This window comes from Centropristis striata, chromosome 4, assembly GCF_030273125.1.
Source record: "Centropristis striata isolate RG_2023a ecotype Rhode Island chromosome 4, C.striata_1.0, whole genome shotgun sequence".
Classification (NCBI taxonomy): domain Eukaryota; kingdom Metazoa; phylum Chordata; class Actinopteri; order Perciformes; family Serranidae; genus Centropristis; species Centropristis striata.
The window spans coordinates 17963523-17987019 of NC_081520.1; the positions used below are offsets into that span (position 1 = coordinate 17963523).

Genomic DNA, 23497 nt, shown 5'->3' on the forward strand with positions numbered 1-23497 from the left:
CCATTTATTAGTTAACAGTAATGGATACCAGTGGACTACCTCCAGGATGTTTAGAATACCAAATATACATCAGACTGAGTCTATAAACTCACTTCAGTTCCTTCTTAAACTCTTAAAGCTGACTGTGTTGTCTGTGTGAAGGTGACCAGCTGCTGAGTGCCAAAGTCTACTTTGACAACGTGAAGTATGAAGACGCTCTGAAGATCCTGCAGTGTGCTGAGCCGTATAAGGTCAGCTTCCAGCTGAAGAGGACCATCCCGGGGTCAGAGGTCAGCGTGCGGCCTCGAGTTCCCAGCGTGGAGGTCAAAGGTCCCAAAGCCAAGATGGCCAAAATGGTAAGAAACTATTTTCTTAATGGTGTCAGTCTCTTAAGTTAACTGTGTGGATTTAAATCAAGAGACATTTTCAATTTGTTCCAACCAGATTTTTGGTAAATAGCTCATTAAAAGCCCAAATACTTCTTTGACGTTTTGTTACTGCAACTTTCAAATTAAAATCTTAATTAAATTCTTCCACTGCTTATAAATAATACAAACATTTAGTCCAATCTTTAAGAGCCTCAAATTAGATGTTAACATATTTGTATTTTCCATACACTCCATACACTTCCATAATTAATTAATAGTTAAATCAAGCAACCTATATGGAGACAGCACGGCTAAAGCAGTGGAGGAATGTAAATAAGTACATTTCCTTAGTACAAGTACTGTTGAAAGTACAATTTTCAGGTACTTGTACTCTACTTGAGAATTTCCATTTATGTAAATTTTTACTTCTACTCCACTACTTTAGCTGCAAGCTTTAGTTACTTTTCAGGTCAAGATTTAACATGAAAAACATGATTTTTCCACTTTTTTTTTTATAAATTACATGGAGTAACAGTCTATTACGTAGTTAAAATTAACCTTTCTATCTATCTATCTATCTATATATATATATATATATATATATAAACTATCTGAGTGGGTCCATTCTGCATAACGAGCACTTTATGATTTTTTTTATTTTTTATTGTATCTTTATTTGGACATGTAAATACACCAGCATAACAACATTAGTAGAAATAAAAGCAAAAGTCCTTCTGGTTTTCTTTGTTTGAAATTTCACATCAGTGGATACACATTATCTATACACATAATAGAATAATCAGAATATATATATGATGAGGTTCACATGTTCACCTAGAGGTAGCTCCGGTACAACATAATTGTAGTTAGAACAGTTTACATGAAACTATCTAAAGAACCAGGTGGTCATAGAAATAATCATCCATAACCAGTCAGAAATTAAATAAGTAACTTTATGATACTTTATGTACATTTTGATGCTGATACTTTTGTACTTTTGTTTTACTGAAGTAATGTTTTGAATTCAGGACTTTTACTTGTAGTGGAATTAGTACTTTTACTTAATTAAGGGATCTGAATACCTTTTCCACCACTGCTCAACAGATACATTACCGAACTCAATCTTCAGGCCTCTGACTGACCGTCTTGTAATTCTTGTGTGTTTCAGAGTGTGAAGGGCAGCAAGCAGTTCAAGGCCAAGAAGAAGAGAGGGGGTCGTTTTGGTCTGAAGAGGCTGAAGGAGAAGCGCCGGGAGGAGCTGGTGATCGAGGGAACGCCGCCAAGGCTGGAGATGAGCGACGTAGACGTGGAGTTTTCTCTCCCCAAATTCAAACAGAGGAGGAGCCCGAAGGTCGAAGCAGAAGGAGCAGCAGGAGGAGCAACAGTGACGAAGGCGAAGAGGAGGATCAGGTTGGCTTTGTTTCTGTGTTCCAGGGTCACAATTAACCGATGGCTAAGCCCCGCCCCCTCCACTCACTCGGACAAACAGTCAACATTGTGTGACAGGCGCTATGGCAACCATCACAGTAGGAAAAATTTCACAGGAGGGCCTTAACTATGCATTGGAGGGTTATATTAATCATTTTATTGTTTAGAAGGTCGATGAAAAGCTGCTGCTCCAGGCTAAAAGGTCACAGTGTAAACGTGATAAACCGCATCTCGTTGTCATTAATGGTTCATGATCAAATTAAATATGTACAGGTTTAAGTTGCATACGTTTCCAGGACAACAAGCCTACCATCTTTACCAAGAGTACACCTCCGTTAGTTTGGTGCTACAGTATTTACATGAATCATTCAGCACAACATTGCTAACATTTGTTATCTCGGTTATTTACAGATAAGTTAATGAAGCTAAGCTCCAAAAGTTAACGTTAGTATAACTAGAGCCCTTTGGACAACAGCTAACAATCATGTACGATCGCCAAAGGACAAAAACTAGCACATAACAGGCCAATGATTTCCCAGCAAACAAAGTGACACAGCTAGAAGCTAACGTTAGCTAACGTAAGAAAAGGGTTAGGCTAACGTCAGAGATAGGTAACTTTAACAACATTAAAGATAACTTTAACATCTCTAACATCTAAACTTCTCTAGCAGAGTGACAATATGTTGCCTCAAATACGTTGTTGACTTGCCTTAGAACAGATGTAGACATCCTTGTTAATTTTATCCACGTTTAGTTGGTGTTGTGGTCTACAACATAACTTTATCCAGAGCAGACACTTATCTGGGTTGAGATGTGACTCAGGAAAGGGTAGTAAATCCACCCCGTGGCCTCTCTGGATACCTAGTGTCGGAGCTGCATGTACCCCATGCACACCGTTTGACCATTTTAAACCTAAAATGTCAAGAAAAAACATATAAAAACGAATGAAAACTGACTAACTCCAATGCATTTCAATGGACGTGGAAGCAGAGAATGTAGAGAGTGTATTGAGTAAGCTATGCACACCGTGATTGGCTCATCCCGTTTGGGGGCGTGGCTTAGCCATAGGTCAATTAGCTGCTGTGAAGAGCTGTGTAGGCAAACATTGTGACGGTATAAAAGTGTAATGCAACAAGCCACTTTTTTTGGCTATATTCCAATGTTTTTTTTCTTGAAATGATTCTCCAGGTTTCCCCACATGAAAACGAAAGCTTACACTGGAGAAGACGCGAGAGGAGAAGTGGAAACAGGACGCCTGGAGGGGCAGGTGAATATCTCTTCACCTGACGTACCTGGAGCTAAAGTGAAAACCAAAGTAAAAGGACACAAATTTGGAATCAACTTCCCTAAAACCAAACACACAGTGAAGTCAGGCTCTGCTTTAGAAACTGGATCCGTGGAGCTGAAGCCGCCCGGGGTGAACGTCCAGCCGCCATCAGTGGAATTCAGTTTGTGTGGTGATAAAAGCGTCGATGCGCCTGATGTGGAGTTTTCGCTCCCTTCGGGGAAAGCTGAAGCCTCGTTGCCCACTGTGAAAGGAAAGGCAGAGATCAAACCTCCTAAAATCGATATCAAAGGTGGAGCTGACGCAGCTGTGGGGAAAGTTGATGTCGATGTAGGCAAAGGAGACGCTAAGCTCAGAATGCCAAAGTTGAAACTGCCCAAAGTTAGACTCTCACGTCATTCAGATGAGATAGACGGTGACATCAAGGTGAAAGCCAAAGGTGTGAAAGTGCCTGACATAACACCTCCAAAAGTAGAAACCAAAGGAGGGGGAGAGATTAGTCTCCCCGAGGTAAATATCAACAAACCAAAGATGGAAGTTGATCTCTCAGGAAAAGCTGCAAATATTGAAATGCCTTCTGTTGACATTTCTTTACCAAAAGTGAAAGGAAAAACTGACATGGACGTCTCGTTCCCAGAATTCAAGGGATCTGGGAAGACGGCAATCAAAATGCCTGCCATTGACATCTCTCTACCTGATGTGGATTTGGAATTAGATACCACACGCAGAATTCCTGATGAGGTCGAGGGTACTTTCAAAGGGCCCAAAGTCTCCATGCCAAAGGTTGACATCTCATTGCCAAAGATGGGAACATCAATCGATGTTGAAGGTCCAGAAGGCGGAGGAAAAGTCAACCTGCCTTCTGTGGACATCTCCCTCCCAAAGGTGAAAACAGACAGTCAAGATGTGGATATGGACCTCTTCGTTGGTGGAGGGAACGGGAAGTTCAAAATGCCAGAGTTTGACATATCTCTACCAAACATTAAGTCACCAGAAGGAGAAGGTTTCAAGTTGCCCAAAGTCGACCTGACACTTCCCAAAGGCAAAGCAGGAACAGCTGATATTGAAGGAGGAGGAAAATTTCAGTTACCATCATTGGATGTCTCCCTCCCTAAAATGAAGACGGGTGAGGTTGCAGTAGACATCGGAGGCCCTGAAATGAAAGGTGGAAAATTTGAAATGCCCAAACTTGACATTTCTCTGCCCAAAGGCAAAATGGAAGGAGACATTGAAGTAGAAGGTCATGCCGGGAAGGGAGGAAAATTCAAAATGCCTACATTTGATGTTTCTCTACCAAAGCTGAAACAGCCAGAGGGTCACATGAACATTGAGACACCTAAGCTTGAGGGCGAGGGTACGATCGAAATGCCTTCTCTTGATGTAACGATGCCTAAAGGAAAGATGGAGGGTGACATTGAAATGGAGGGTCCAAATGTTAAAGGAGGGAAGTTTAAAATGCCCTCGCTTGACGTCGGACTCCCTAAAATGGGGACATCTGGGGCTGAGGTTGACTTTCAAGGACCTGAGATTAAAGGAGGGAAAATTGAGATGCCATCAGTTGACTTTTCTCTACCAAAAGGTAAATCCAAGGGTGAGGTTGACATAGAGGGAAAGGGAGGCAAGTTTAAGATGCCTACATTTGATGTATCGCTACCAAAGATGAAGATGCCAGAGGGAGACGTTGTTTTGGAGGGACCTGAAATCAAAGGTGGAAAAATTAAGATGCCTTCTGTCGATATCTCTGTTCCCCAAGGAAACATAGAGGGGGGAGGCAAAATCAGCATGCCCTCTGCAGACATTTCTCTGCCAAAAATGAAGCTACCTGAAGGAGACGTGAAGCTAGAATGCCCCGAACTTCCAGGTGTTGACTTTTCACTCCCCAAAACAAATGTGGAGGGAAATCTAGAGCTTGAGGGTAGTGGTGGTAGTGGAGCCAAGTTCAAGATGCCAACTTTTGACATCTCCCTCCCGAAGATGAAAACCAAGGAGGGAGAGTTGGATATTGAAGGACCTGGAGTCAAAGGAGGAACAAAGTTCAACATGCCATCATTCGACATCTCTCTTCCTGCTATGAAATCACCAGAGGGGGAGGTCAAGATCGAAGGTCCTGAAGCCAAAGGTGGAAAGGTCCAAATGCCTTCTTTTGACGTGTCACTACCAAAAATCAAATCAAAAGGAGGTGACGTTGACATTGAAGGTCCTGACTTTAAGGCAGATTTAGACCTAAAGGGAAGTGACATTAAAGGAGGGAAAATAAACATGCCTACAGTTGATATCTCTCTTCCAAAAGGAAAAGCAGAGGCTAAGATAGATGTTGAGGGTAAAGGAAAAGGAGGCAAGTTTAAGATGCCTACATTTGATGTAACACTACCAAAGGTGAAGATGCCTGAGGGAAATATTGGCCTTGAGGGACCATCGGTTGATGTTTCTCTTCCTAAGGGGAAAGTAGCAGGTGACATAGAAACCAAAGGTAAAGGAGGACATTTTCATATGCCCTCAATTGATGTTTCTCTCCCAAAAATGAAATCAAAGCGAGGTGATGTCAACATCGAAGGACCAGAAATCAAAGGTGGAGAAATTAAAATGCCAACTATTGACATTTCACCCCCTCAAGGAACACTTGAAGGGGACATCACTGTCGAGGGCAAAGGAAAAGGAGGCAAATTTAATATGCCATCTGTAGACCTCCCTGCAGTAAAATTCCCTGAAGGAGATGTGACGTTTCAAGGGCCGAAAGTGAAAGGTTTGAAATATGAAATGCCAAAAATCGATCTCTCGCTTCCTAGAGGAAAAGCACAGGGAGACATCAATATTGATATTCACTCTGGAAAAGATGGGAATATTGAAATACCATCTGTTGATATTGGACTTCCTAAAGGACAAGTCAAAGGTCCTGAGCTAAAGGGAGGAAAAATCAACATGCCGGACATTGACCTGTCACTTCCCAAAGGAAAAGCTGACGTCAGTATTGCGGGCCCTGAGGTGAAAGGAGGCGAATTCAAAATGCCAAAATTTGATGTTTCACTTCCAAAGATGAACCTGCCAGAGGGCGATGTCAAACTGGAAGGACCAGAGATGAAAGGAAAAATGGAAATGCCAACAGTTGATTTTTCACTTCCCAAAGGAAAACTAGTGGGAGATGTTGACATTGAAGGATCAGGTGGTAAAGGAGGCAAGTTTCAAATGCCTTCAATTGATATCACTCTTCCTAAAGTCAAAACAAAGGGAGTTGATGTTGATGTTCAAGGACCTGAAGTCAAAGCTGACATGTCACTCCCTAAAATTAAGTCCCCAGAGTTAGATATCAGCCTTGAAGGTCCTGATATTAAAGGGGGAAAGTTTAACTTGCCAACTGTTGACATTTCACTCCCCAAAGGAAAACTTGAGGGAGACCTTGATGTTGAGGGTCCTGAGTTGAAGGGCGGTAAATTTAAAATGCCAAAGTTTGATGTGTCTTTACCAAAAGTAAGCCTCCCAGAGGGTGTTGTCAAGTTTAAAGGTCCAGACATCAAAGAAGGGAAGATTGAAATGCCGGATATTGATGTTTCACTCCCAAAAGGAAAAGCAGGAGGAGAAATTGACATTGAAGGACAGTCCGGAAAAGGAGGAAAGTTCCATTTGCCCTCTATTAATATCGGTCTTCCTAAAATGAAAGCTAAGGGACCAGAAGTCAACATAGAAGGTCCTGAACTTAAGGGTGACATTTCACTCCCCAAAGGAAAAACTGAAGGCCCTGAGATGAAGGGGGATACATTTAAAATGCCACAATTTGATATTTCATTGCCAAAAGTGAATCTCCCAGAGGGTGATGTCAAATTAAAAGGCCCAGACATCAAGGGAGGGAAGATTGAGATGCCAGACATTGATATTTCACTCCCCAAAGGGAAAGCAGGAGGAGACATTGAAATTGAAGGACATGCTGGCAAGGGAGGCAAGTTCCAGTTGCCCTCTGTTGACATCTCTTTACCTAAAATGAAAGCTAAGGGACCAGAGATAAATATTGAAAGCCCTGAAGTTAAAGGTGGAAAGCTTAACATGCCATCACTTGATGTTTCTCTCCCCAAAATAAAATCTCCCGATGTTGATATCAGCCTTGAAGGTCCTGATTTTAAAGGAGGAAAGGTCAACATCCCGACAGTTGACATTTCACTTCCTAAAGGAAAATTTGAGGGTGACATAAATGTTGAAGGCCCTGAGTTGAAAGGAGGAAAATTCAAAATGCCCAAATTTGATGTATCTGTACCAAAAGTCAGTCTCCCAAAGATTGATGCCAATGTTGAAGGGCCAGATATGAAAGGAAAAATTGAAATGCCAACTGTTGATATTTCACTTCCTAAAGGAAAAGCAGATGTAGAAATTGACATTGATGGGCATGGTGGTAAAGGAGGCAAGTTTCACATGCCCTCACTTGACATCTCTCTTCCCAAAATCAAAACAAAGGGAGTTGATGTTGATGTTCAAGGACCTGAACTCAAAGCTGAAATGTCACTCCCTAAAATTAAGTCTCCAGAGGTAGATATCAGCCTTGAGGGTCCTGATATTAAAGGGGGAAAGTTTAACTTGCCAACTGTTGACATTTCACTCCCCAAAGGAAAACTTGAGGGAGACCTTGATGTTGAGGGTCCTGAGTTGAAGGGTGGTACATTTAAAATGCCAAAGTTTGATGTGTCTTTACCAAAAGTAAGCCTCCCCGAGGGTGATGTCAGATTTAAAGGACCGGACTTCAAGGGAGGGAAGATTGAAATGCCGGATATTGACCTGTCACTCCCTAAAGGAAAAGCAGGAGGAGAAATTGACATTGAAGGACAGTCTGGAAAAGGAGGAAAGTTCAATTTGCCCTCTCTTAATATTGGTATTCCTAAAATGAAAGCTAAGGGACCAGAAGTCAACATAGAAGGTCCTGAACTTAAAGGAGCAAAAATACACATGCCAGATATTGACCTTTCACTCCCCAAAGGAGAGGCTGACCTCTCTATTGAGGGTCCTGAAGTAAAAGGAGGCAAATTCAAAATGCCCAAGTTTGACGTTTCACTTCCAAAGATGAACCTTCCAGAGAGCAATGTCAAAGTGGAAGGACCTGAAATGAAGGGAGGAGAAATTAAAATGCCAGCTGTTGACATTTCAGTTCTGGTGGGAAAAGTGGAGGGTGACATCAATATTAAAGGACCATCTGGAAAGGGAAAGTTTGAAGGGCCAAAGGTTGACGTCTCCAGTAAAAAAGGTGGTGGGCTCCACATGCCAACTCTTGACATAGATCTCCCTAAATTTGATCTTGACCTGAGCCTTCCCTCAGGTCTGAAAGACAAAAGCCTCAAAGTGGACACCAGTGGTCCTCGAGCATCAGGAGATTTGAAGATGTCTGGTCTCAAAGGAGATATTGAGCCACCCAAGGTGACAATTAAGCATGGAGACATCGAGAAACATGGTGTAGAAGTTCCAGGTGCATCCCTCAAACTTCCCACTGTCAAATTACCGACAGTAGACATCTCAGCTCCAAAGGTGGACCTAGACTTTGGCATCACCAAACCTAAAGGTGATGATGTGGAAATTGAGCTTTTGAAAGCAGAGGGAGGAAGGCCTTCTTCAGAGGGAAGCTTTGATCTACCTGATGTCTCCCTCAAAGTCCCCAGTTTCACTCTTCCCAGGTTTGGTGGAAAGACCAAGAGTGGTGATTGGGCAATATCTGGCCCTAAGGAGGATGCTTCCCTCAGTCCACCACATGTGGAAGGAGAAATAAGGGCACCATCAGTAGAGTTTGATGGGGATGGAAAAGTCAAGGTAAAAAAAACTAAAATCAAATTCCCCTCATTTGGTATATCCAAAAAGCACACAGATGTATCTGTGTCTTGTCCTGATGTGGATGTTAAAGCAAAAAAGGGGAAAATTGGTATTTCTAAACCGGAAATCAAAGTTGAGAGCCCAGATGATAAATCAAAATACAAACTCAAATTCCCCAAGTTTAAAATGTCATCACCAAAAGGTCAACTCCCAGAGGGAGAGGTCAAGGCTGAAATGGAGGCAGATGTGGAAGGAAAAAGTGGCTTCCATGCACCTGACGTCACTCTCAAACTACCAAGGTTCTCCATGCCAGGATTTGGCTCTAAAGAAACTACTGATAAGCCAAGTGGTCACCTTGAGTCTAAGGCCAAGGTAAAGATGCCCTCTGTCGAGCTGTCACTACCAGCAGCTACAACACCAGAGACTGAGGTTCTTCTCCCCAAAGCAGAGGTTGATGTCTCGGAGGCTGATATCAGAGGTTATGAGGGAAACCTCAGAATACCCAAAATGCCAACAATTGATGTTTCCATTCCCAAAATAGACCTGGATGTGTCCCTGCCAAAGATAAAGTCCCCAAAGATTGAAGGACCAGAAGTGGAACTAAAAGGAGGTGAAGGAAAATTCAAAATGCCTCACATGAAAGTACCAGATATTGACATCTCTCTGCCAAAAGGAAAGATCGAAGGTCCGGATGTTGACATCTCTCTACCCAAAGGAAATATCAAAGGTCCAGATGTTGAAATAGAGGGAGGTACTGGAGGAAAATTCAAAATGCCTCAAATAAAAATGCCAAACATCGACATCTCTTTGCCCAAAGGAAAGATTGAAGGTCCAGACATCAAAATGCCACATGTCAGCATGCCCTCTCTTGATATTTCACTTCCCAAAGGAAAGATCGAAGGTCCGGATGTTGACATCTCTCTGCCAAAAGGAAAGATCGAAGGTCCGGATGTTGACATCTCTCTGCCCAAAGGAAAGATCGATGGTCCAGGCATTGAAATGGAGGGAGGTACCGGAGGAAAATTCAAAATGCCTCACATGAAAATGCCCAACATCGACATCTCTCTGCCCAAAGGAAAGATCGAAAGTCCAGACATCAAGATGCCACATGTCACCATGCCCTCTGTTGATATTTCACTTCCCAAAGGAAAGATCGAAGGTCCAGATGTTGACATCTCTCTGCCCAAAGGAAGGTTCGAAGGTCCTGATGTTGAAATGGAAGGAGGTACTGGAGGAAAATTCAAAATGCCTCACATGAAAATGCCCAACTTTGACATCTCTCTGCCCAAAGGAAAGGTGGAAGGTCCGGACATCAAGATGCCACATCTCAGCATGCCCTCTGTTGATATTTCACTTCCCAAAGGAAAGATCGAAGGTCCAGATGTTGAAATGGAGGGAGGTGCCGGAGGAAAGTTCAAAATGCCTCACATGAAAATGCCAGATATTGACATCTCTCTGCCCAAAGGAAAGATTGAAGTTCCAGACGTTGAAATGGAAGGAGGAACCGGAGGAAAATTCAAAATGCCTCACATGAAAATGCCCAACATCGACATCTCTCTGCCAAAAGGAAAGATCAAAGGTCCAGATGTTGACATTTCTCTGCCCAAAGGAAAGATTGAAGATCCGGATGTTGACATTTCCCTGCCCAAAGGAAAGATCGAAGTTCCAGATGTTGAAATTGAGGGAGGTACTGGGGGAAAATTCAAAATGCCTCACATGAAAATGCCAGACTTTGACATATCTCTGCCCAAAGGAAAGATTGAGGGTCCGGACATCAAGATGCCAAATGTCAGCATGCCCTCGGTTGATATTTCACTTCCCAAAGGAAAGATTGCAGGTCCAGACGTTGAAATGGAAGGAGGAACCGGAGGAAAATTCAAAATGCCTCACATGAAAATGCCCAACATCGACATCTCTCTGCCAAAAGGAAAGATCAAAGGTCCAAATGTTGACATTTCTCTGCCCAAAGGAAAGATCGAAGGTCCGGATGTTGACATTTCCCTGCCCAAAGGAAAGATCGAAGTTCCAGATGTTGAAATTGAGGGAGGTACTGGGGGAAAATTCAAAATGCCTCACATGAAAATGCCAGACTTTGACATATCTCTGCCCAAAGGAAAGATTGAGGGCCCAGACATCAAGATGCCACATGTCAGCATGCCCTCGGTTGATATTTCACTTCCCAAAGGAAAGATCGAAGGTCCAGATGTTGAAATGGAGGGAGGTACTGGAGGAAGGTTTAAAATGCCTCACATGAAAATGCCAGATGTTGGTATCTCTCTGCCCAAAGGAAAGATCAAAGGTCCAGAGGTTGACATCTCTCTGCCCAAAGGAAAGATTGAAGGTCCAGATGTTGACATATCCCTGCCCAAAGGAAAGATCGAAGGTCCAGACATTGAAATGGAGGGAGGAACTGGAGGAAAATTCAAAATGCCTCACATGAAAATGCCAGACTTTGACATCTCTCTGCCCAAAGGAAAGATTGAGGGTCCAGACATCAAGATGCCACATGTCACCATGCCCTCTGTTGATATTTCACTTCCCAAAGGAAAGATCGAAGGTCCAGATGTTGAAATGAAGGGAGGTCCTGGAGGAAGGTTCAAAATGCCTCACATGAAAATGCCCAACATTGACTTTTCTCTGCCTAAAGGCAAGATCAAAGGTCCAGATGTTGACATCTCTCTTCCCAAAGGAAAGATTGAGGGTCCGGATGTTGACATATCCCTGCCCAAAGGAAAGATTGAAGGTCCAGAGGTTGAAATGGAGGGAGGTACCGGAGGAAGGTTCAAAATGCCTCACATGAAAATGCCAGATGTTGGCATCTCTCTGCCCAAAGGAAAGATCAAAGGTCCAGATTTTGACATCTCTCTTCCCAAAGGAAAGATTGAAGGTCCAGATGTTGACATATCCCTGCCCAAAGGAAAGATTGAAGGACCAGACATTGAAATGGAGGGAGGAACTGGAGGAAAATTCAAAATGCCTCACATGAAAATGCCAGACTTTGACATCTCTCTGCCCAAAGGAAAGATTGAGGGTCCAGACATCAAGATGCCACATGTCAGCATGCCCTCTGTTGATATTTCACTTCCCAAAGGAAAGATCGAAGGTCCAGATGTTGAAATGGAGGGAGGTCCTGGAGGAAGGTTCAAAATGCCTCACATGGAAATGCCCAACATTGACTTTTCTCTGCCTAAAGGCAAGATCAAAGGTCCAGATGTTGACATCTCTCTTCCCAAAGGAAAGATTGAGGGTCCGGATGTTGACATATCCCTGCCCAAAGGAAAGATTGAAGGTCCAGAGGTTGAAATGGAGGGAGGTACCGGAGGAAGGTTCAAAATGCCTCACATGAAAATGCCAGATGTTGGCATCTCTCTGCCCAAAGGAAAGATCAAAGGTCCAGATTTTGACATCTCTCTTCCCAAAGGAAAGATTGAAGGTCCAGATGTTGACATATCCCTGCCCAAAGGAAAGATTGAAGGACCAGACATTGAAATGGAGGGAGGAACTGGAGGAAAATTCAAAATGCCTCACATGAAAATGCCAGACTTTGACATCTCTCTGCCCAAAGGAAAGATTGAGGGTCCAGACATCAAGATGCCACATGTCAGCATGCCCTCTGTTGATTTTTCACTTCCCAAAGGAAAGATTGAAGGTCCAGAGGTTGAAATGGAGGGAGGTACCGGAGGAAGGTTCAAAATGCCTCACATGAAAATGCCAGATGTTGGCATCTCTCTGCCCAAAGGAAAGATCAAAGGTCCAGATGTTGACATCTCTTTTCCCAAAGGAAAGATTGAAGGTCCGGATGTTGACATATCCATGCCCAAAGGAAAGATCGAAGGTCCAGAGGTTGAAATGAAGGGAGGTACTGGAGGAAAATTCAAAATGCCTCACATGAAAATGCCAGACTTTGACATCTCTCTGCCCAAAGGAAAGATCGAAGGTCCAGACGTTGAGATGGAGGGAGGTACCGGAGGAAGGTTCAAAATGCCTCACATGAAAATGCCAGATGTTGGCATCTCTCTGCCCAAAGGAAAGATCAAAGGTCCAGATGTTGACATCTCTCTGCCCAAAGGAAAGATTGAAGGTCCGGATGTTGACATATCCCTGCCCAAAGGAAAGATCGAAGGTCCAGACATTGAAATGGAGGGAGGTACTGGAGGAAAATTCAAAATGCCTCACATTAAAATGCCCGACATTGACATTTCGCTGCCCAAAGGAAAGCTTGAGGGCCCAGACATCAAGATGCCACATGTCAGCATGCCCTCTATTGATATTTCACTTCCCAAAGGAAAGATTGAAGGTCCAGATGTTGAAATGGAGGGAGGTACTGGAGGAAAATTCAAAATGCCTCACATGAAAATGCCAGATGTTGGCATCTCTCTGCCGAAAGGAAAGATCAAAGGTCCAGATGTTGACATCTCTCTGCCCAAAGGAAAGATCGAAGGTCCAGATGTTGACATCTCTCTTCCCAAAGGAAAGATCGATGGACCAGACATTGAAATGGAGGGAGGAATTGGAGGAAAATTCAAAATGCCTCACATGAAAATGCCAGACTTTGACATCTCACTGCCCAAAGGAAAGATTGAGGGTCCGGACATCAAGATGCCACATGTCAGCATGCCCTCTGTTGATATTTCACTTCCCAAAGGAAAGATCGAAGGTCCAGATGTTGAAATGGAGGGAGGTACCGGAGGAAGGTTCAAAATGCCTCACATGAAAATGCCAGATGTTGGCATCTCTCTGCCCAAAGGAAAGATCAAAGGTCCAGATGTTGACATCTCTCTTCCCAAAGGAAAGATTGAAGGTCCAGATGTTGACATATCTCTGCCCAAGGGAAAGATCGAAGGTCCAGAGGTTGAAATGAAGGGAGGTACTGGAGGAAAATTCAAAATGCCTCACATGAAAAGGCCAGACTTTGACATCTCTCTGCCCAAAGGAAAGATTGAGGGTCCGGACATCAAGATGCCACATGTCAGCATGCCCTCTGTTGATATTTCTCTTCACAAAGGAAAGATCGAAGGTCCAGACGTTGAGATGGAGGGAGGTACCGGAGGAAGATTCAAAATGCCTCACATGAAAATGCCTGATGTTGGCATTTCTCTGCCCAAAGGAAAGATCAAAGGTCCAGATGTTGACATCTCTCTTCCAAAAGGAAAAATTGAAGGTCCGGATGTTGACATATCTCTGCCCAAAGGAAAGATCGAAGGACCAGACATTGAAATGGAGGGAGGAACTGGAGGAAAATTCAAAATGCCTCACATGAAAATGCCAGACTTTGACATCTCTCTGCCCAAAGGAAAGATTGAGGGTCCGGACATCAAGATGCCACATGTCAGCATGCCCTCTGTTGATATTTCACTTCCCAAAGGAAAGATCGAAGGTCCAGACGTTGAGATGGAGGGAGGTACCGGAGGAAGGTTCAAAATGCCTCACATGAAAATGCCTGATGTTGGCATTTCTCTGCCCAAAGGAAAGATCAAAGGTCCAGATGTTGACATCTCTCTTCCCAAAGGAAAGATTGAAGGTCCGGATGTTGACATATCCCTGCCCAAAGGAAAGATCGAAGGACCAGACATTGAAATGGAGGGAGGAACTGGAGGAAAATTCAAAATGCCTCACATGAAAATGCCAGACTTTGACATCTCTCTGCCCAAAGGAAAGATTGAGGGTCCGGACATCAAGATGCCACATGTCAGCATGCCCTCTGTTGATATTTCACTTCCCAAAGGAAAGCTCGAAAGTCCAGATGTTGAAATGGAGGGAGGTACCGGAGGAAGGTTCAAAATGCCTCACATGAAAATGCCAGATGTTGGCATCTCTCTGCCCAAAGGAAAGATCAAAGGTCCAGATTTTGACATCTCTCTGCCCAAAGGAAAGATTGAAGGTCCGGATGTTGACATATCGCTGCCCAAAGGAAAGATCGATGGTCCAGATGTTGAATTGGAGGGAGGTACTGGAGGAAAATTCAAAATGCCTCACATGAAAATGCCCAACATTGACATTTCTCTGCCCAAAGGAAAAATCGAAGGTCCAGACATTAAGATGCCACATGTCAGCATGCCCTCTGTTGATATTTCACTTCCCAAAGGAAAGATCGAAGGTCCAGATGTTGAAATGGAGGGAGGTCCCGGAGGAAGGTTTAAAATGCCTCACATGAAAATGCCAGATGTTGGCATCTCTCTTCCCAAGGGAAAGATTAAAAGTCCAGATGTTGACATCTCTCTTCCCAAAGGAAAGATTGAAGGTCCGAATGTTGACATATCTCTGCCCAAAGCAAAGATCGAAGGACCAGACATTGAAATGGAGGGAGGAACTGGAGGAAAATTCAAAATGCCTCACATGAAAATGCCAGACTTTGACATCTCTCTGCCCAAAGGAAAGATTGAGGGTCCGGACATCAAGATGCCACATGTCAGCATGCCCTCTGTTGATATTTCACTTCCCAAAGGCAAGATCGAAGGTCCAGATGTTGAAATGGAGGGAGGTACTGGAGGAAGGTTTAAAATGCCTCACATGAAAATGCCAGATGTTGGCATATCTCTTCCCAAGGGAAAGATTAAAGGTCCAGATGTTGACATCTCTCTTCCCAAAGGAAAGATTGAAGGTCCGGATGTTGACATCTCTCTGCCCAAAGGAAAGATCGAAGGTCCAGATGTTGAATTGGAGGGAGGTACTGGAGGAAAATTCAAAATGCCTCACATGAAAATGCCCAACATTGACATCTCTCTGCCCAAAGGAAAGCTTGAGGGTCCAGACATCAAGATGCCACATGTCAGCATGCCCTTTGTTGATATTTCACTTCCCAAAGGAAAGATCGAAGGTCCAGACGTTGAAATGGAGGGGGGTACCAGAGGGAAATTCCAAATGCCTCACATGAAAATGCCCAACGTTGACATCTCCCTGCCCAAAGGAAAGATCGTGGGTCCTGAAATGGAGATCGAAGGTGAAGGTAGAAATATTGAAGGTCCAGATCTAGAAATGGAGGCCAGCGCCGAAGGAAAGTTCAAAATGCCTCATTGGAAAATGCCAGATTTTGACATTTCTCTGCCTAAAGGAAAATTTGACAGCCCTGATGTTGACATATCTCTACCTAAAGGAAAATATGGCAAAATTGAAGGAGATTTTGAGATTGAGGGAGGCAAATCTAAAATGCCACACATGACAATGCCCTCAGTAGACATTTCACTGCCAACAGGAAAGACTGAAGGTCCTAATGTTGAAATTAAGGGTGAGGGAGGAAAGTTCAAGATGCCGAAAGTAGACTTATCTCTTCCTAAAGGAAAACCTTCAATGGAAGGTCCAGGGGCAGAGATAAAGGGAGATGGGGGACAGTTCAAGATGCCTAATGTGGGCATATCTTTCCCCAAAGGGAAGGCAAATATTGACATACCAGAGGAGAAAGTGGAGGCAGAGGGAGGAACCATCAAGCTGCCACATATCAAAATGCCTAAAATTGATATTTCACTTCCACAAGTCACATCACCAGATCTGGATGTCGATGTGACACTTGGTAAACCTAAACCAGACACAGGCGCTCATGGGGAAGCCGATGTGTATGCTGAGGGAGAGCACAAAGGTCTTAAACTTAAGATGCCAACAATAGATATCAAAGGTCCAAAAGGAGACATCGAGCTTGATATGGGACTTTATAAAGGGGAGGGCAAGAAGGACAGGAAAAAAGTTGAACTCCCTGACTTGGATCTCAACACCAGCAGCAAATTAAAGGGGCCTAAAGTCAAAGGAACAAAATTCAAGATTGGAATGCCAAAGAAGAAAACTGGCAAAAATGTAACAGCAGAAGCAAAAATATGCAAAAACTGTGGTGATGAACAGTTAGGTAGTGACGTCGAACACAGATGCAAGGGTAAAGAGAGATTTGAGTACCAAGTTGAAGTGGAAACCCACAACGGACATAAAGAGAACAAGGGTCATATTAACATCCCAGTGTCAGAGGTTACATTGCCAAGTGTAAGTCTGAAAACAAAACCAGGTTCAGCCGCCTTGGAAACAGATGTTCCGTCATCCAAAGCAGAAATAAAAGTTCCCAGGATTCCAGACATAGACTTTGATATTGGTACATCACGAGATGAAGATGAGGACAAAACAGAAAAAGGCAAGAAAATAAAAATCCCCAAGTTTGGTGTCCCATTACCCTCCATCTCCTCCCCCGAGGGAAGAATGGATATCTATGGGCCAGAAATTCAGTATGAAGGCCCAAAAATGCCAAAAGTAAAGAAAGCTGTCTTTGTCTTGGTAAATCCTCCCCAAACAAGTGAGTCTGCTGCTTGCTCAGCCCACTTAGAACAGGAGACAACAACAGAGGCTGAAAAAGCGGATGTCAAAGTGAAGATGCCCAAAATCAAAATGAAGCCAAGCTCTGGGACATCGAAGGATAAATCAGCTGCCATGTCACTTTCTCCCGGTAAATCAGGGTTGTTTGATGTCAGTCTAAAGGGCGAAGGTTCAAGTTCGGGTTTCAACGGTGAAAAAGATGCAAGTCCTCAGAAGGGCTCCAAGGATGCTAAAGGGACATTCAGTGGAAAGGTAAAACTTCCAAAAGTGGAGTTAACCTCTCCATATGGCACGATGGCTGCAGAGGGGGAGGACAGTGAAATGAGGATGAAACTAATAAAGGATTCATCCCCACTAGAAGTAGGGGGAGACACTAAAGGCTTCAAAGTGAAATCAGGCAAGATGGCCTTCAGCGAGGAGCTCTCGAAGGCTGTGGTGTCATCTCATGCCAGAACAGAAATGCTGGACAGGGACAGCTCCGAGTCTCCTGCTAGTTATACCATGGAGTTCAGCTCCACAAAGATCCAGACTCGCAGCGAGGTTGAAAGCCAAAGCACGGAGTCTGAAGAAAGAGAGTCTTCCTCCTGGTTCAAGGTCCCTAAGTTCACCCTGAAGCCACACTCCACAGGTAAGGATTAAGGAAAACTCAAACTGAGATAACAAGACATTTGAAAAATGTTTATGGTATCCAAGTGAAACATGTTTTATCGTGTACTTGTTAAAGAGAAGTAAATGTCAAAAATGTCAAAATAAAAAAATGAGTAAACAGGCGACAATCAATTTTATGAATGTTGCGTACAGCCCTTTTAAACACTTGCTGTCCAGTTGCATTATGGGAAGTGTAGGACTTAGCCTTTGCTGCTTTGATTTAAGCCTAGATAGATAGATAGATAGATAGATAGATAGATAGATAGATAGATAGATAGATAGATAGATAGATAGATAGATAGATAGATAGATAGATAGATAGATAGATAGATAGATTGATAGATAGATAGATTTTATAGTCATTTTGTGTCTTTTTTAGTCATTTTGATTCTGTTTTAGTTATTTTATGTCTTTTTTGTGTCTGATAGATAGATAGATAGATAGATAGATAGATAGATAGATAGATAGATAGATAGATAGATGTATCCTTTATAGAGATGTATTATATTTAGATAGATGCCCTGTCCTCCTTTGCTGCCTCCTACCTCTGTGGTATTATACAGTTTAATGGCACGAGGGACAAATTACTTTTTCTGTCAAGTTTTTGCAAGTTTCCATAACTTTAAAGTGCAATATTCAAATCCTTTTAAAGTGAAAGTGATTTATTGTATAAATCTTCCACATTTGCAAATAATGTTAGGTATCAGCTACGTGCATTCTGTCACTATTTCACGATATCAAAATTACAAAATTATACATAATTTATCCTTGCTATTGCGTGTGATGTGTTTTTTTTATATAAATTGTTAATATGTCATCTCCTGTTTTGTCTCTGCTACATAAGACTAAGTTTCTTTTTCCTATTGATTTACTCACCTATCCTCCTCTCCTCTCCTTTCCTTGTTTCCTTTCCTCCACTTGCCTCTGCTTGTTTCCTCCAGGCTTCCTCCAGATAACCCCGGAGGCTTCTCCTCAGGCCCAGCGGAAGGGGGAGGTGGCAGGAGAGGCCGACATCTCTGGCTCTTTCTGCCTCCACACGTCGGGGCTCGACCTCGCCACCCAGGAAATGTCCGAGGAGCAGCAAGTCTCCTCCACCGAGGAGGGAACTGTCACCATGGTAACGAAGACCACTAGGATCACCCGGCACATGGTTACCACTGAAACGCGAACAGGTGAATCTTCGACAACCACTTCGACAACAACTCAACAGGTGTCGGACTTCTAAGGATGCTGTAATAATATCTTAAATGTCTTCTTTTTTTCTTTTTTTTTTGTTGTGTTTTCTCTGGTGAGGTTGCAGTGTTCTTGTATGCTAAGCCTGCAACATGACAAACCTCAATTAAGCAAAAGTTTTCATATTTTAATAGGTGAGGTATCAATGTGATGCAAAACAGTGACATTTCATCAATCAGCATCATTGTCATTATCAAAGCAACAGAGTAATATATGCTTCCCTTTTTTTTTTCATTTTAAATGTGACTTTTTTTGTTACTGTTTTTTGAGTTTTGTTAGTTTAGTCCTAATTATTTATCGGATTTTGTTTGGTTTTAAAGTTTTCACTCTAAATGTAAACACATTGTCACATTGCTTTATTATTTATTGTTGTTTGTGTGTTCAAAATGTGCTGTAATGAGATATTTACTCACATCAGCATCATGGATTTGACCATGACTCGTTCAAAATAATTCATTTTGAACTTCTACAGTTCAGGCCAGAGAAATATTCATGTAAATACAACTATATCATTGCTTTTTTGAAGCAGTATCCCTTTCAATCCAAAATGTAATTATTTTCATATTTACCAGTCAGGAGTAGAAATGACATTTTTTGACCTGATAATCTATATTGTTTGTCTTGAAGGAAAAGTGTGAGCTTTTTGAGATTATAGGCTATTCTCATTTTCTGCCATAGTTTTATATTTGAAGCATTTAGCTGGTGCTGTTACTCAGAGATAGTCACAGTGAGTGAGCTCTGGACTCTTTTTCTGCTGTTGGGATCAAACCTTTTAACCTTCTGGTTACTGGTTGCTCCTGAACATTTACTGTAGGCCACCCTGCTGCTAATCTATTTTATATTTATGTGTTTATCGTGCACTGCCAGAAAAATACACCACTGTATATTTTGTGATTGAAGCTTTAGCTTCAAGATACACCTCCTGATTGATGCTGATTTTTCAGAAACTCATCTGTGAAATGTGAGTTTAAAAGAAAAAGACCGAGCTGGGAGGAAATTTGGGGATTTCAGCAGCTGATTTGATCATTGTCAGACTTTTGAATCGGAGTTTATCAGCGCTTATCATCCCATAAGTATTAGCAAGTACCTCCTGTACCTTCTAGTAGGTAGAGCAGATCCTTATCAGCTCATTTCATGGGCTGCTATATTAAACCTTAGGAATTATGTAGGCGGAAGTGACGTTACTGAGTGTGAAAACCAAAGGGAAAGTAAGGGAATATAGTTTAAAGTATGAAAAGGCCTTAGTATACCTTAATATTTCTACTAAGTCTTTAGTAGTTTTTTTGTTGTCAGTTTCAAAACAACTTCCCAAAAGGGTTTTCTAAAAATGGCTGTATTAATAATTTAAATATTTGCTTATGTAAGAAATAGAGACATGAAATAAAAACATTTGAAAACGATCACCCTTTGGCTTTAACTGTAGCATTGCTTTACCTTTTTTCCCTACATTTTTTCCCCCTAAAAATCTATAAACAACATTTTTTTAAAATCAGCACTTTGGTGCATCACGTTTTTACGTAAATACGTCACTTTTGTCACAGTTCGCCGTCCTCCTGACTACTTAACCATTGGCATTTAAGTGCATTTATTTAACTTTTTAAACCATCTTTTATAATGCCTGATCATTCACTTTTCAGCCCTAACCTCAGAGAAGTTTTTTTTTTCCGGCTTACCTGAATGGAACTCAAAGTTAAATGCACCAGTGAATGGGCTGATAACAACCTACTTGACCTACTAGAAGGTGGAATATGGTCCTACTTGCCCATACAGTGTAAAAAAAATGTTTGTAGAAATTACAGTAAAACACTGTCAAATTGCATGAGAAATAGGGCGTAAAACTGAAAAACTGAAAAATTGCATATCACCGTAGTAGTACTGTAAATCAAGGAACAGTACAAAACTCTGCAGAAACTGTAGAAAACACACAGTTTTACCATAAAAATATAACATTTTCATGTAAAATTAATGGAGAAATACCTTTATTGTCACAAGGACACATTTACCCTAAAAAATAAAGGGACTTTTCAGTCTAAATTACAGTTTTTGCTGATATTTACATTTAAATATACAGTAGAAAACCCACTCACTTCAATTTTTACGCTGAAGTTGTGGCAACCACAGCTGGCTTTTTTTTTTTATCGTAAATTCAACTTTTTTTTTTTTTGCAGTGTACTTATGGGGTGATAAGCGCTCATATACGGCCATTCAGTGGCGTGATAATGTTCCAATCGGGGGATTCGGGGGTGCTGTTGGTCCCTTTGACAAAATCAGTGAGAGGAGTTTTAAAGGTGAACCTGTAAATCTTTTCTCTCGACACTTAAAAAAACAGCCCTCTAAAACGATGTTACTATCAGGCTGCTACAGTGACAGACCGGCTGAAGAGTGGCGAGCCTCGATGTTGTACAAAAGCCATCACGTAGCAAGGACCAAGGCACAAAATGTATTTATTAATCTGACATTCAGCCTTCTGTTTTTTGTATGAATATGTTGAAGATATTACAGAATGCCAGATTAATAAAAGCATTTTCATTATGTGCCTTTACTAGGGGTGCACCAATTGCAATTTTCTGGCCGATCACCGATTTTTAACCCTTAATAGAACACTCATTGAAATACTTGCAAATTCCAAAATTCAACCCTAGAGAATATTGGAGGATATTACATACTGCCAGAATGTGGAAGTGGAATTTGTAAAAAAAAAACATATGGACCCGGGGAGGGGGGTCATATTTTGAGGAAAAAAGTTTACGAGATTAAAGTGGCAAATCTACGAGAAAAAGATGCGCAGATTTATGAGATTTAAAGTGGTGAATCTGCGAGAAAAAAAGTTGCTTTTTCCCCCACCTTTTTTCTCGTAAATCAGACTTTTTTCGCGTAGATTCACCGATTTTTAATAAGTCTGACCTGCCGATTCCGATTTTGGCCAATATCGATTTTTTTATAACTCACAGCTGAACCTTCAATGTTTGAATCTTATTTTATTGAAAAACAATAACACAGCAGTATTTTTCTTTAACAAATAAAGGAAATCACAATGTCTGAGGTAGTTAATAAAATATTGAACTTAAAATAAATAGCAACAATTTACAGGACAAACTAACAAAATAACTGCAACCATAAATAAAGTGTCCTGAGTTTTTGGTTTCGTTATAGTACAACATACATACAACACAGTCATGCAGAAGTACGCGTACGTGCAGATGCACTTTCAGACTTTTGCAGAGGTAGATAAGATCCCTAGATAAGATCGGTTTGACGTAAAAGAATCAGCTGATCCCGCAAAATTAAGGAAATCGGTGCCGATCGATTAGCCGGCCGATCAATCGGTGCACCCCTAGCCTTTACCCATTATTTTTCAAAAGTGTGTCCTCCATTTAAAGAATAAATTGCTTTGAAATGTAGGCTGTCTTTTAAGTATTTATTTTACCATCTTTACAATAGGACATTTAAGTTTCATTCCGAAATGCAGTACCTACCATTTGAGAAAGAAAAAGCTACTGTAATGTTTCAGGCATTGAAATAAAAAAAAACTTTTGAAAACTACTGAATTTAAACGCCTCTCATAGCCATTTAGATAGACTCAAACCATCGGAAATAATGAGCTACTTTTCAAGAGTATGTAAAGCATTTAAGAATGGACACTTTTTTTTATTAACTTGGTTTACTTTACTTGGTTGGTAGATGGAATGAAATTGTGTGAGTGCATGAAGAAATCCTGACAAATCCACTCTCACACTTTTCTCATTAACAGTTTTTAACACTATGCCTGTTTTTCAGGAGAGAAATAGATCATAGATTTTTAAAAAGCCGGGACGAGAGTAGTAACATGTCAAGGTAACACGCACTGAGTAGTATCTATGTGTATTGAGATTTTTACCTTTCTGGTTTAATGAAGTCTTCTTTTAGATTATAAGGGTTTCAGTGCCAAGTGTTTTTGTCAAAGCTGCATTGGAGAGAATGTTGTTTAAAATGTTACATCAATAAAAATAATATTCACACAAAACCCCTTTTAATGGTATTTTCCTCATGTCTTGATCTTCACAGTGGCTAAAGACTTGTTTTGTGTTTTGAGAGGTTTTCAGATCACTCTCACCTGTATACATCACAGAAAATACAGCAGGACCAGTCACTGTTGTGTCACTGTAGGCACTGAAACTGCAGAAGATCCTTATCAGCTCATTTCATGTGCTGCTATATTAATACGTGACCTTTGTAATTATGTAGGACACACAGGCGGAAGTGATGTTATGGAATGTGAAAACCAAAGAGAAAGTGAGGGAATATAGCTTAAAGCAGGGGTCTCAAACTCAAATTACCTGGGGGCCACTGGAGGCAGTATCAAAATGACACAAAAAAAGACACAAAATTAATTTAAAAAAAGACACAAAATTACCCAAAAATTACAAAAAAAGGACCCAAAATTATACACAAAATTACTTTAAAAAAGACACAAAATGCCCAAAAATGACACAGAATTACCAAAGAAAGA

At 41.6% G+C, this 23497-nt stretch overlaps 1 protein-coding gene across 1 annotated transcript in view; it reads left to right on the forward strand.

Moving 5' to 3' along the window:
* The window catches only part of prx (periaxin), a 56426-nt gene extending 33228 nt beyond the window's left edge, over positions 1-23198 (forward strand). The window contains exons 6-9 of the mRNA XM_059332003.1: positions 142-335; positions 1516-1757; positions 2964-17755; positions 18717-23198. Of these exons, the coding sequence (XP_059187986.1) occupies positions 142-335; positions 1516-1757; positions 2964-17755; positions 18717-19000 (15512 nt within the window). The 3' untranslated portion in view covers positions 19001-23198. The remainder of the gene's footprint in view (positions 1-141; positions 336-1515; positions 1758-2963; positions 17756-18716) is intronic.
* The last annotated feature ends 299 nt before the right edge of the window (positions 23199-23497 follow it).